At 38.2% G+C, this 15,334-nt stretch overlaps 1 protein-coding gene across 2 annotated transcripts in view; it reads left to right on the plus strand.

Annotated features, from left to right (window-relative positions):
* NKAIN3 (sodium/potassium transporting ATPase interacting 3) overlaps positions 1-7,847 on the plus strand; it is a 652,954-nt gene extending 645,107 nt beyond the window's left edge. For both annotated transcript variants that reach the window (XM_017507350.2, XM_017507352.2), the window contains one exon: positions 4,265-7,847. In XM_017507350.2, coding sequence (XP_017362839.1) covers positions 4,265-4,318 — 54 coding nt within the window. In that variant the 3' untranslated portion in view covers positions 4,319-7,847. The remainder of the gene's footprint in view (positions 1-4,264) is intronic.
* Positions 7,848-15,334: the final 7,487 nt, after the last annotated feature.

A 15,334-nucleotide genomic window follows, 5' to 3' on the forward strand; every position in this document is an offset into this window, starting at 1 on the left:
AGCTGTTGCTGGGTAGTGAGAAGTTTCCAACCTTCTGTGTGAAATTGCTAGAGAGGGGAATGAAAGCTTGCTTTGACTTTCATTAAGCCTCTTTTATCTCCGTGAAGTACAAAGTCAGGTTTTGTGAGGAAGCCACTTTATTAAGGGAATCAGAAGAATCCTTAGCATATTCTCAAGCACATTTATGTGAACAGGTAGCTTTGAACTCCATATGGATAGTTTCCAGCCAACAGCCTATTCTAGGTAATACTGCAGAATTGTACAGGAAGCCTTAATGCTCATGTTTGAGAGTGTCACTGCTCATAATCACAACGTGCACCTTTCAAACTGCCCACAGTCAAATTGTATGTGGATGTGTATACAGGAAGTGGGGTTGAGATAGGGGTAAGGTGGTTCACATATGGATTTGGTCTTTCATGTTTTGTTTGTTTCTTTTTAAAGTAATGATATCAAGCTGTCAATGCCCACTGATTACATCAATCAGTTCAGTTCACTTTACAATCACTGATTGATTGCCTACACTGAGCAAACCGGGCACATCCTGAGTGCTAGAGATATAAAGATAAATAGCACTTGAGTTTTGACCTTCAGCAGCCAATGATCTAGGAGGAGAGATCTACAAAGAAAGGGTAGAAGCAAAACAATATCCCAAGGAAATTTTATGCAGGAGGGGGAATGGTTAATTCTTGCTTGGTGAGGAAAGGCTTCCCTGGGAAATAACAGTTGAGCTACTCTGAAAAGATGGCACAATATTTATCAAAAGTAGAATAAATATAACTACATTGGAAGATACTTTGGCAGTTTCTTACAAAACTAGGCTTACTTTTACCATAAGATCTAGCAATCGAGCTCCTTGGTATTTACAAAATAGTGAGCTCTTTGGCTCACACAAAAATCTACACACAGATATTTATAGCAGCTTTATTCATAATTGCAAAAACTTAACAAAGAACTAAGATATCCACCGTAGCTGAATGGATGAACTCTGGGACATCTATACCATGGATAATTTGGTGCTAAAAAGAAATGAGCTATCGCATGATGAAAAGAATGGAGATTTAAATGCATGTTATTAAGTAAAGAAGTCAGACTGAAAAAGCTACATACTATATAATTCCAACTACGTGGCATTTTGAAAAAGGCAAAACTATGGATACAGTAAATAGATCAAGAGTTGGGGGAGGGGAGACATGAATAGGAAGAGCACAGAGGATATTTAGAACAATAGAACTTCTCTGTATGACACTGGAATAATGGACACATTTCAGCATACATTTATCCCAACTCATAGAATGTACAACACCAAGAGCGAATCCTTATGTAAGTGATGGTCTTCGAGTGACTATATCCACGTAGGTTCATCAGTTGTAATACATGAAACACACTGGTGGGGTATGCTGATAATTGAAGAGGCTGTGCAAGGGCAGGGGCAGGGGCAGGGAGTATATGGAAAATCTCTGTACCTTCCTCTCAATTTTGCTGTGAACCTAAAACTGCTCTTAAAAATTTAAGACTTTAATGGGGGAAAAAAGCAGCAGAAGAAACCAGGTATCCCCAGCATGGAGGCTGATTCGCTTGGCCATTCTACAGAAGACAAAGTTGAAGCTCATGACTCTCTAATCTGGTGTTTGCCATAGTTCTTGAATAAAGGGAGTGAACGGCTAGGAAGCAGAGGCGTAAGCAGAGCAGGAGTCGACAGCTCCTGGTGAAGACACTAAGAGACCTTCAGCAGCCATGGCTCCACCATTATGTCTAAAGCTATTGAGATGCTTTCAGTGGTGGTTATCTGGGTCTGGCTTGGGGACATGTGACACATAGGACAGGGGTAATTTGTGCAGGGGCTCACACAGCTACCAGTGGGAACAGTGGAACTCTCACTGTAACTGCCATGGAGTCTTCACTCCATCACTGCCCCCACTCACTGACAGCACCTCCCATGAAAGGACAGAAAGACTGCTCTTATCATAAGAATGCAGAGCCCAGTGGTCAGCAGTGGCTTTGAAGAGGACACCTGCACATCAGCTTATAGTAGGGGCAGCAGAAACACCAAGAGAAGAGGGTTAACAAAAGCAGATTTACCCCTCTGGACCAAAAATAGCATGGCACAAACATATGCAACTATCGAAGTGATATGGAATTTCAGAGAAACATCATAGAGAGCAACTAAATTGAAGTTTGTCAAAATCATGACTTGTATATTTCCATCCAAATGGTTAGCAACTGGATACCAGGAAGATTAAGCTCCATGTAGCAGTAATTCTTCACATAAAAATAATTAGAGCAAGGCAGTTTATCAAAGAAGGACAGCAGCTGGAATTCCAGAACCAACTTCTGCAACAAAGGTAGAGCTGGATCTGATTATGTCAGAAATTTCCATGAGGATGATGCCGATGACTGCAGTTAAGAAAGACTTGAGGAGAGCTGACCTGAGATTCCTCCATAACTTTCAGCAAATCTTTTTCTAAGGCTTCCAAATGAGAACCTGATTTTTCTTTGGTATCTTAACTTGTCTGATTGCCTTTGCTGGAGGCTAATTTTTCTTCACAGAAATTGCTACATGCTGTGTGGCCACTGTGAATTGAGGGGCTGCTATTGCAGCTAAGTACTAGACACAGCAAAGGCTAATCCCTATTTCAGGGTAGCCCTGCAGCCAGCTCCACAGGTACTTTGACTGCCTGTTCTCTGCCTCTGACAGTCCAGGTACACAGGAAAACCACCTCTGATGATCAGGCTGGAGGACAGTTGCAGAGATGGTCAACTCTCTCTGCTCTTTCCTGAGAACAGCTGTTCTGTATTACTTCCCCCATATGTAAGTTGGGATCAGGCCATTTTGCATTTATAGCATGTAGATTAAGCACCAGCTAATAGGACAAAGCAGGGTGTGTGTGTGCTTGTGTGTGTGTGTGTAGGAGTTGGGAAGGTAGAGTGATGTGCTTTCAAACCTCGGTTTAAAAACCAACAGTCACCAGCCATGTGCTAGTAAACTGCAGCTGGAGGCACCTGAAGAGAAACAGAATGATAACTCTCTCTCGATACTCTTTTCATTTGTCCTTGATTAGCCTTCACATCTTATATTTATCCAGACAGAGTGCAACACTGAGCTATGCAAAATTCTGCATGCTGTCTGTCCCCTGTGGCATGCAGAGTAACGTGACTGTGATCCACCCATATCAATGGCTGTCTCACTGTTCCCACTACTGAGCATGGAGGCCTATTCCCTGAGGCTCACCATCAGTCCCTGGAAAGGAAGGGACTTAACAGAGGCATTAACTCTCCTGTGCTGTTTCAAGAGCACTACATCTGTAATGCACTGAACACCTTCTTAGTTGTCCCGAAGGAAAGACGGGCTTCCCTGTGTGCCTGCCTTAGCACAAATGCAGTGACATTTAGGGCTCATTATTCTTCTAAATTTGGACCTCTTTCCTTTTGTCACTGACAGTAATAACTTTTTGATGCATCATAACAATGGTATACCATGTCAGGGACTACTGTAAGAACACATCCTGATGTGTAGTTATTTAGCCATGTAGCAGTGAAATGGCTGTGTTTATATGGCTTATGCAGTTCAGACTTACCACTGTAGTAGCCAGTTTGTGCACCTTTGTCTTTGTTAGGAAGGAACGATGCCACCAAGAGTGCAAATGGCAGCATGCAAGAGGATTTGCTGTGACCGGTGGCCAGTCGGTGGCCAGTCATCCACCCTAATCTCTTTTTTTAATAATAATTTGAAAAAACCATCTTTACAGTGAGAGTTAAACTGAAGTTTTACCAGACATCTGAACACCATGGCCTGGCCAAGCTGACACATAAAAGTAGTCATCGCAGGACGGGGTGTGTGTAAGGGACATAGGTCAATGGTTGAGTGCTATGAAAGCAAGGGTAGGATGATCTTGAGCACTTCACCACCAGCATGCTGTAGAAAGAACAGGGTATGCAAATATCTAGTCGTTTGGGGACACAACACTACCCTGCTATCTTTACCCTTAAGGAAAGCAATGGCGACAATGCCACATCACACCACAATTGCTGTGTGGTTGGCACTTCTCTTAGAAAATCATTCTGCACTCTGATGATGATGCCCAGTTACCACGCCCTAATCTGAAAAGCGGGAGGGCCCAAGTCTCTAACTTTCTTATTGTTACAGTCAGACAGCACCAGGTGCACCCAGGACCTGTTCTGCATTTCAAAAGGCCTGGATGAATATAAAAGTTATTTCATTGTCAACTTTCAAGTTCTTGAAAGCCATTCGTATTTTCTGTTTTAGGTCGAAATAAGTAATGACATTGAACCAGAAATGCGGCTGCTGAACTTGACTTAGGGAGCAAAGCACCACTGACTGACTGCGAGCCTCGGTGGATCCAACCTGCCTCACGTTCCTTCCACAGGCTGAACTGTGCTTCCCAGCTTTCCCACGAATCATGGAGTTCTTCGGTCATAGCCTTTGTATTATTAGCATTGTTCTCTAGATGAGTTTTAGGTACTTGGGTGGGTATTTTTTTAGTCATTTTCTTCTTATATGAACACTTGCAAATTGCAAAAAAAAAAAAAAAAAAGAAAAGAAAAAGTAAAAACAATTTGGTTTTAAATTTTTAGCAATATTTAATATGAGGCATGCAAAATGAAAAAGCAAATTTCTGAAAATCTTCTTTCTACAGTCAATTCTAAGAGAAATCTCAGTGTGTGTCATGGAGATGTTAAATCAGCACTGCTGGCTGTTGAAGTTATTCTAGGCCTGATGAATTTGTTTTAGCAGACATTACCTGTGGTTATCAGCCACCAAGGTAGACCCTGTAACAACTGATAAATGGGTACAAGTAATGGATCTAGCTTTCAGATTGAATATTGATCATTTTTTTAACACCACACACCAAAACATGAAGTCCTCCTTTGCTCTTCACTTCTTAAAACCCAGAACAATATTACAGCAATCTAAATTTTCAAATTCTTGCATATCTTGTTCTTCCTATATTCTGAAAAACAATATATATGTATACACACATACATATACATGCATATTGTGGGCACATGGAAAAGCAGGATTAATAGAACCCCTTTCTCCTTTGGAGGGAATGTGGTTGTCTCTGAGGTTCATATTTTCTACTCATTATTCCACTCCTGACACTGGTGTCAGACCTAAACATACAGCTCATGGGCTTGTGGAACAGAAATCACAACCATAGACCTCCAGTCAAGAACTTTGCTCTTGGGATATTCAAAACAAGCATTAAAATGCTGCGGCATGCTCTATCAATACTTCTAAAGGAGACATTTATGTTTGAGCAAACATTAGCCTTTCTTTCTCCTACCCCAGCCCAATAACCAAGAAAATGATATAGGAAGGACTATCTTGAAAATGCATCACAGTTGTGTTTTTTTAATTGGCATAAAATTTATATACATATGGTAAAATTCACAAATATTGATGGTACAATTTGATTAGCTTTGATTACACACTCATGTAACCAAAGCCTCAATCAAAATGCAGAACATTTCTGTCAGTTTAGAAAATTCCCTTATGCCCTCTTTCAGGCAATGCCTACATTCTTATAGACAACCACTGTGCTAATTTTCATCATCACTGATAATTTTGTCTGTTCTCAATATACAATATATACTCTTTTCACATCGCTTTTGCTCACACTTCTCAATCACCACTTTTTAAATGAAAATAAGTTTTGCTCACTTTGTGTAACAACCACAGTGAAGCTCCCTATGGGCCAGAAAGTTGTGTATACGTGGTTATTAACTCAGTCCGTGCATCTATAAGAAGTCAGTCTATAAACCATCTGAAACTGTTACAAATGTTTGTATGTGTGTAAAAGTCTTTTTTTTCTTGTTCTTCTTTTGGAGGCTATAGGTTTCATGAGACTCTTTTAAAAATCAGAGCTTAATGTGGCAAAGTTTGCCTTCATTCCTCCAAGCTCATGACAACCACAGTGAGCCATTTGGAGGCCTAATTTACTCCTTAGCCTCCAGATTATATCCCTTTAATCTGTTAGTACCCACAAACTCCTGTCACTCATTCTACTTAATAAATCCAAATTCAAAATGAAGAAAAGCTGGCAGGGCCCTTGAAGATGGTAGAATCCAAGCCACCATTCTGCAGATGAGGGGGCTGAAGCCTAGGGGATTTGGTGAACTTGTCCAGCGCCTATATCTGTACACAGGAGCAAAAGCCATGGCCAATGGACAGAGAACACGGGAGCCAAAGTTGGGGTTTCGGTGCCATCCATCACTGTGTTCTTGGACAGTGTTTGACATCTCTGCACTGGAGTTTTCCTAATCTATGAAGTGGAACTATGATCCCTACCTCCCAAAGGTCAGGTGAGAATTTAACAGAAAATGTAAATAAAAATTTCAGCACATAGTGAAGCACTCCACAATCAAAGGAGGTGATTATTATTAATAAAGTCAAATCACTCCTCTGTACCCTGTCTGCAGCTCCTGCTTTCCACTCAAGCACTGTGAAGAGCCCACGGAAACAACTAACTCTTCTGTTTCCTAAAAAGCAGCTGGGAAAAATGTTGCCCAAGTTTAAATAATTTGAAATAAACTAAAAAGTGCTTTATTTAAAAATAACTTTTATTCAAATTTCATAATGCTAATAATTATTGTTAGTATTGTTATGATTATTGAAAAAGCTGATAAAACATCAAAACTGTAGAGAATCAGTAAAACAGAAGGATAAAAGAAGTATTGACATATTTTTAAGCTGTCACTTAATTACCCTCACACATACACACACAAAAAAAACATGGTTAACATTTCACAAAACAGTACCGTACTAAACTTTGTTTCTATTTTGTCTTTAGATGAATTTGTACGTACTTCTAGTAGACACTGCAGAGTCCTTAACTTTGTCTAAGTGCAGATAACAGCTTTGAGGAGAAAATTCTTACATTAGTGATCTGTCTATGAATATTCAATATAGGCAACTATTGATATGGTATATATGTTTTCATTTTTCATCTTTCTTTACTTAAATATGAAGTTATAACTCTTTCAGTCCCCAACCACAGCAATCCATAAAGATAATCCTAGCGTTCTGGAAAATTTGCCACTCATTAGAAACAAGTTAGATTGATCTCCCACCTCTTCTCTCTTTTCTTCTCCCTGCCCCTCATCTTCTGGGCTACTCTTTGGGGGATATGCTTCTGTAAGACAAAAGGAAAAAAAGAAGTGCAGAGTTGTACAGTAATACTCAGCAGTTACCCGTTAATCTGGGTAACTCCAGTGCAGTACTATCCCAGTTATTGCTCCATGGAAATGAATGCTTGCAGTTCTTGCTTTTGCCTCCAGTCTTAGGGAATGCACTCTGCATTGTGCATATCCAGTAGGGTTTTCAGCAAAGACATGGTCACTACATGCACTGTATGTTCTTACCAAACCTCAGCTTCTCCCAGATGCAATTGTGTGTCTGGTAAGAGTAAGGGAAAATGAATGCATCCCTTAGCCTGTACTCATTGGCCAGAATCTTCACTATCTTAAGAGATGATGCAGCTCTAGATTCAAGAGCTCTCCTCAGAAGTGGCCCTGGCAAAACTGAAGATAGGACATCCACTGCTCTTTAGCATCTAGTGCTGACTGGAATGGAGAGGTGAACATTTAAAGCCAGTGTTTTTCCTCTTGCAGCCACGTTAGCACTGAGTCTTGTAAACTTTGGCCAGCCCTTCCGCAGGCCATGCCTTCTATCTTGTGTGAATGATGCACTTTCTCAAGTGTCTTCTGCTGACCTTGTGCAGCACTGCAGGAAACTGGGATGCTTTCCAGCTTGGCTTTTCTTTATTTGAGCTTCTGGTCATGTTTCAAAGCCAGCAATATCTAAGCAGGGGAGTTACAAGGAGGGTTAGAAAATTACCAAAGGACACAAAATGTCTTGGGGTGTGGAACAGCACACATCTGAGAAATCTCAGACGTCTCTTGGGAAAATCTCTAAATGTGTATGCCCCCAAGTATCTTGGCCTTCCACCTGCCACATAATGTGAGGGTATGTGTCCCTCAAATGAAAACACACGTTCTTACCATTTCAAATCTGGGAGTTGGTTGGCTCATTTGTTTGAAGACAACTTGGCACTTTGCCCTAGCAAAATACTGACTTCTTTGATTTTTTCCTTCAGAAAAATAAAACCATACTATTCCTATAGATCTGAATAAGGGAGGCAACCAGCTTCAAGAGGTTGGCTCTAACAATATACGGCAAAGCTGCCGTCTGTCTCACTTAATGAATAGGAAACTCCTGATTGAGAAGAATTTGTCTTCATTAAAACCAGCTAAAATGTACATTGCAAATCTGATGAAAACCATCATGACTCTTTGCTAAATTGAGAAGTAAAAACCAAAATTTCTCTTTTCAGTCTTAGCAAATTAAAAGGAATCTTGCCAAGAATGAACAGATCTTCATTTCATCCCTAATTTAAAAATAAATGGGGTCTTCAAATATGGACTATCCTGGCTAATTTTTTTAAGCAAATACTAACTTATTTTTTCTGAGTTTCTTCAATATGTAACTCGGATAAATTTTATAGTTGATTAGAATGCAAATGTTCTAACTTGACATTTTTGCCTAAGATACTTTCTTTCAAAGTATGGCTGAATTAAGTAGAAAAATATAAATAATTGATTGTTTAAAACTATAACACCTTGAATGCCTGGGTTTTTATTTCCTTCTAATTTAAAAGTTATTCATAACCTTTGTTTGATAGAAAGTCTGTTGAAGTGTCTAAGAACCGTGCTGAAGTATTTGTGATAAATGAACCCACAATTCAAAGATACTATGCCCAAAAGTGAACTGACACCGTGCCTGGTCGTCTGTTCCCTTTCTAAATTGTTCACTATGAAGCATAGTGAACAATTTAGAAAGGGAACAGACGACCAGACACAGTGGCTCATGCCTGTAATCCCAAAGCTTTGGAAGTTGAGGTGAGAGGATCACTTGAGGCCAGGAGTTCAAGAACAGCTTGGATGACATAGTGATACTCTATCTCTACAAAATGAAAAACAAACAACAACAACAAAAAAAAACACTTTAAATTAGCCAAGTGTGGTGGCATGTACCTATGTCCCAGCCACTTGGAGGGTTGAGAGAAGATTACTTGAGCCCAGGAATTAGAGGCTCCAGTGAGTGCACTACTGCACTCCAGCCTGGGCAGCAGAGCAAGAGCCTGTCTCTAAAAAAGAGAGAGAGAGAGAGAGAGAGAGAAAGAAAAGAAGCAGGTATATTTTAATTTTTAAAAAATGTATTTATCAATAAAGAATTCTCAAAAAATTGAATTATCAAAAAATTCAAAAGTTGTGGGTAACATCTTTTTCATCTGAAAAAAATCTCAGTTTCTTATCGAAGATTAAAAAGAAAAATACCAACTATTGAAGGTGGATATAGCTTTTTAAATATTGGTATTTGTAGAAAAATTTGGTAGCAGGCAAAAAATGATCATCTTGCTTGAACTCGCATACATATAAAGGGTAAGAATCATGTTAAATGCTAAACATTTTTTAAAATTGAAATATTTGAAGAATCTAAAATATGCTTTAGCTGGAACTTGAGATCTAAGTTAAGTAAAAAAAGAAAAGAATAGAAGGTAGAAAGAAAGGGAGAGGGGAATGGAGAGAAGGCAAGGAAGAGAAAGAGAAAGAAAAGGAATGGATAGGGAGACAGGAAAAAAGATTCCAAAGTTGAAAGTCCACCTAACTGGGATTTGAACAGTGTCAATTCTTAACTCAGAGTTTTGTTCTTATTTCTTTGATTGACTACAAACATTGAACATTTTCCATGTAAGGCATCTTTTCCCCTTCCTCTTCAGAGCTAGTAAGAAACAGTTTGAAGAAACCAATAATCTATACAGTCCTCATAGAATTTGCTTTGACACACAACTTTGTCAGTCTGTATTAGTTAGAATTAGACTTACCTACAAGTGACAGAAAAAGAAAAATGACAATGGGTTAAATAAGATAGAGGTCTATTTCTCTTTTTATTTCAAAATTCTGGAGATAGTTAGCAAAGAGCTGGAGGTGATTTCCCAGAGACAAGGACCAAGACTCCTCTCTTGTTGCTTCATCCTCTGTGGCTGCCATTTTCAAGACCATAACATGACTCAAAATGGCTGCTGAAGCTCCAGCCATTGCTTTTGTATTCCGGACTTGGAGGTGGAAAAGGTACATAAAGGAGTGCTTCTTTCCATTAAAGATATGACTCAGAAGTACACACACTACTTCTGCTTACATCTCATTAGCCAAAACTTGGTCCATCCCCAAATTTGATGCAAAGAAATCTGGGTATCACAGTCTCTATTCTTAATGACTTTATACTTAACTAAAAATTAGGAGCTTTGCCAGGCATAGTGGCTTATTCCTGTAATTCCAGCAATTTGGAAGCCAAGGGTGTGCAGATCCCTTGAGCTCATGAGTTCGAGATCAGCCTGAGAAACATGGTAAAACCCCATATCTACAAAAAATACAAAAATTAGCTAGGTGTGGTGGTGTGTGCCTATAGTCCCAGCTCTCTGGGAGGCTGAAGTGGGAGGATTGTTTGAGCCTGGGAGATGGAGGTTGCCATGAGCGGAGATCATGCCACTACACTCCAGCCTGGGAGATAGAGCCACACCTTGTCAAAAAAAGAAAAGGAGGAGGGAGGCTTCATTTATTAGTAAGAAAAGGAAAATAAACTAATACTTAGCAGTTTCAGTCACACAGTTCAAACTAATTGACATGATTTCTTGGAACAGTGTTTTCATTTACAGTACTTTAATTATAATACATTCTAGAAAAATGTATATATATTCTTCAGTTCTGTGAGAAATTTAATCATCAAGTCTGTGAAATGAGAATTTCTGCCTCATCTTGTTTCCTTACCTTGTCTTTGTTGTTAGAAAGAAATGAAAATAAATCTGTGGCACTAAATCCTTCTATGTTTCCCATAATTTTGCAGAGTGGTTTAGCTTTTCTTCTCTAAAATTGAATTTAAAATTTAGAGCCAATCTAACATTTTGCTTGGTTCTCATTGTCCTGTCACAATAAATTAATTCTTCTATGATCGTAACACTTAGCTATTTTATTTTGACAGGGCCTTCTCTTCCTAATTGATTAGCAGCAGTATTATTTTCTTGCTATTCAGCCTAACAAGTACATAATAGACATGAGTGCTTACGAAGTGAGGGGTAGGAGTGATAAATAAGAAGTAAAAGCTGGATCTATTTTTCCCTTCACCTATTTTTCTTCAAGAACATAATATTGGCTAAAGTGGAATGAGTATTTAAATTGTCCAAAAAAATATAATTGAGGGAATTCATAAAATTTTTTGTATTTATATATATTTTTTTTGGGGGGGAACAAAATACGACTTTTTATTTTCATTTTTAACCACCAGATTAAGTGTGCCGATATACCAAATGCCAGTCTTTTATCTTTCTATTTTTTGAAATAGAAAAGCGAAAGTAACGTCAATAATTAAACTCCCCAAGATTTTCTTGTCTCTCTCTCTCAATATCAAGTTCATTGTCAACCTACATGCTTCTCAGTAGACATTTGTGAAGGCAGATTACACACATGAGACAGTGATGAATAAATCCACCCCAAAATTCCTTTGCAGATCTTGAGTATTAGATATCAATCTCCATGATTTATTTACCTTCATATATATATATATATATATATATATATATGCTTAAAATTCTGGGATACATGTGCGGAATGTACAGGTTTGTTACACAGAAATACATGTGCCACGGTGGTTTGCTGCACCCATCAACTCATCGTCTACATTAGGTATTTCTCTAATGTTATCCCTCACCTTGCCCCCCGACCCCCTGACAGGCCCATGTGTGATGTTCCCCTCCCTGTGACCATATGTTCTCATTGTCCAACTCCCACTTATGAGTGATAACATGCAGTGTTTGGTTTTCTGTTCCTGTGTTACTTTTCTGAGAATTATGGCTTCCAGCTTCATCCATGTCCCTGCAAAGGACATGCACTCATCCTTTTTTATGGCTGCTTAGTATTCTATGGTGTATATGTGCCACATTTTCTTTATCCAGTATAACACTGATGGGCATTTGAGTTGGATCCAAGTCTTTGCTATTGTGAATAGTGCTGCAATAAACATATGAGTGCCTGTGTCTTTATAGTAGAATGATTTATAATCCTTTGGGTATATACCCAGTAATAGGATTCCTGGATCAAATGGTATTTCTAGTTCTAGATCCTTGAGGAATCATTACACTGTCTTCCACAATGGTTGAACTAATTTACACTCCCACCAACAGTGTAAAAGTGTTTCTATTTCTCCACATCTTCTCCAGCATCTGCTGTTTCCTAACTTTTTAATGATCACCATTCTAACTGGCATGATACAGTATCTCATTATGGTTTTGATTTGCATTTCTCTAATGACCAATCATGATGAGCTTTTTCTCATATGTTTCTTGGCCATATAAATGTCTTCTTTTTAGAACTGTCTGTTCATATCCTTTGCCCACTTTTCAATAGGATTGTTTTTTCTTGTAAATTTATTTAGGTTGCTTGTAGATTCTGGATATTAGCCCTTTGTCAGGTGGATACATTGCAAAAAAATTTTCTCCCATTCTGTAGGTAGCCTGTTCACTGTGATGATAGTTTTTTGTTTGGGGAGGTTTTTTTGTTTTTTTTGTTTTGTTTTGGTTGTTTTTTGTTTGGTTGGTTGTTTTTTGGGTTTTTGTTGTTGTTGTTTGTTTGTTTGTTTGTTTCTGTACAGAAGCTTTTTAGTTTAATTAGATCCCATTTGTCAGTTTTGACTTTTGTTGCCATTGCTTTTGGTGTTTTAGTCATAAAGTCTTTGTCCATGCCTATGTCCTGAATGGTATTGCCTAAGTTGTTTTCTCGGGTTTTTATGGTTTTAATCTTACATATAAATCTTTAATCTATTTTGAGTTAACTTTTGTATAAGGTATAAGGAAGGAGTACCGTTTCAGTTTTCTACACATGGCTAGCCAGTTTTCCCAACACCATTTATTAAATAGGGAATCCTTTCCCCATTGCTTGCTTTTGTCAGGTTTGTCAAAGATCAGGTGGTTATAGATGTGTGGCATTATTTTTGAGGCCTCTGTGTGGTTCCATTGGTCTATATGACTGTTTTGGTAAAAGTACCATGCTGTTTTTGTTACTGTAGCCTTGTAGTCAGTAGCATGAAGTCTTTGAAGTCAGATAGCATGATGCCTCTAGCTTTGTTCTTTTTGCTTAGGATTGTCTTGGCATACAGGCTTTTTTTGCATTCCCTATGAAATTTAAGGTAGTTTTTTTTCCAATTCCATGAAGAAATTCAATGGTAGTTTGATGGGGATAGTGTTGAATCTATAAATTACTTTGGGCAGTATGGCCATTTTCATGATGTTATTCTTCCTATCCATGAGAATGGAATGTTTTTCCATTTGTTTATGTCCCCTCTTATTTTTTTGAGTAGTGGTTTGTAGTTCTCCTTGAACAGGTCCTTCACATTTCATGTAAGTTGTATTCCTAGGTATTTTACTATCTTTGTAGCAATTGTGAATGGGAGTTTGCTCATGATTTGGCTCTCCAGTTGTCTATTATTTGTGTATTAAAATGCTTGTGATTTTTGCACATTGATTTTGTATCCTGAGGCTTTGCTGAAGTTGCTTATCAACTTACGGAGTTTTTGGACTGAGACGATGGGATATTCTAAATATATATAATCATGTCATCTGCAAACAGAGATAATTTGACTTTCTCTCTTCCTATTTGAATACCCTTTCTTTCTTTCTCTTGCCTGATTGTCGTGGTCAGCACTTCCAATACTATGTTGAACAGGAGTGGTGAGAGAGGGCATCTTTGTCTTGTGCCACTTTTCAAAAGGAATGCTTCCAGCTTTTGCCCATTCAGTATGATATTGGCTGTGGGTTGTCACAAACAGCTCTTATTATTTTGAGATATGTTCCATCAATACCTAGTTTATTGAGTGTTTTTTAGCATAAAAGGGTGTTGAATTTTATTGAAAGCCTTTTCAGTATCTATTGAGATAAGCATGTGGTTTTTGTCATTGGTTCTGTGATGGATTACATTTATTGATTTGTGTATGTTGAACCAGCCTTGCATCCCAGGGATGAAACCAACTTGGTCATGGTGGATAAGCTTTTTAATGTGCTGCTGGATTCAGTTTGCCAGTATTTTATTGAGGATTTTTGCATCAACGTTCCTCAGGGATATTGGCCTAAAATTTTCTTTTTTTGTTATATCTTTGCCAGGTTTTGGTATCAAGATGATGCTGGCCTCATAAAATGAGATAGGGAGGAGTCTCTCTTTTCCTATTATTTGGAATCATTTTAGAAGGAATAGTACCAGCTCCTCCTTGTACCTATGGTAGAATTTGGCTGTGAGTCCATCTGGTATTGGACTTCTTTTTTTCTTTCTTTTTCCTTTTTTTTTTTTTTTTTTTTTTTTGGTATTGGTCTATTCAGGGATTCGACTTCTTCCTGATTTAGTCTTGGGAGGGTATATGTGTCTAGGAAATTGATTTCTTCTAGATTTTCTAGTTTATTTGCATAGAGCTGTTTATAGTATTCTTTGATGGTAGTTTATATTTCTGTGGGATCAGTAGTGATCTCCCCTTTATCATTTTTTACTGTGTCTATTTGATTTTTCTCTCTTTTCTTCTTGTGTCTAGCTAGCTATCTATCTATTTTCATAATCTTCTTAAAAAGCCAGTTCCTGGATTCATTAAGTTTTTGAAATGTTTTTCTTATCTCTATCATCTCCTTCAGTTCTACTCTGATCTTAGTTATTTCTTGTCTTCTGCTAACCTTTTGAATTTGTTTGCTCTTGTTTCTCTAGTTCTTTTAATTTTGATCTTAGGGTGTCCATTTTAGATCTTTCTCATTTTCTCCTGTGGGCATTTAGTGCTATAATTTTCCCTCTAAACACTGCTTTAGCTGTATCCCAGACATACTGATAGGTTATGCCTTTGTTTTCATTGGTTTCAAATAACTTATTTATTTCTGCCTTCTTTTCGTTATTTACCCAGTAGTCATTTAGAAGCAGGTTGTTCAGTTTCCATGTAGTTGTGCAATTTTAAGTGAGTTTCCTAATCCTGAGTTCTAATTTGATTGCACTGTGGTCTGAGAGACTATTTGTTATGATTTCCATTCTTTTGGCTTTGATGAGGAGTGTTTTACCTCCAATTATGTGGTCAATGTTAGAATAAGTGCTATGTGGTGCTGAGGAGAATGTATATTCTCTTGGTTTGGGGTGGAGAGTTCTGTAGATGTCTAATAGGTCTGCTTGGTCCAGAGCTGAAGTTCAAGTCCTGCATATCCTTGTTAATTTTCTGTCTTGTTGATCTCTGTAATATTGA

This window comes from Cebus imitator, unplaced genomic scaffold (assembly GCF_001604975.1).
Source record: "Cebus imitator isolate Cc_AM_T3 unplaced genomic scaffold, Cebus_imitator-1.0 Scaffold373, whole genome shotgun sequence".
Taxonomy (NCBI): Eukaryota; Metazoa; Chordata; class Mammalia; order Primates; family Cebidae; genus Cebus; species Cebus imitator.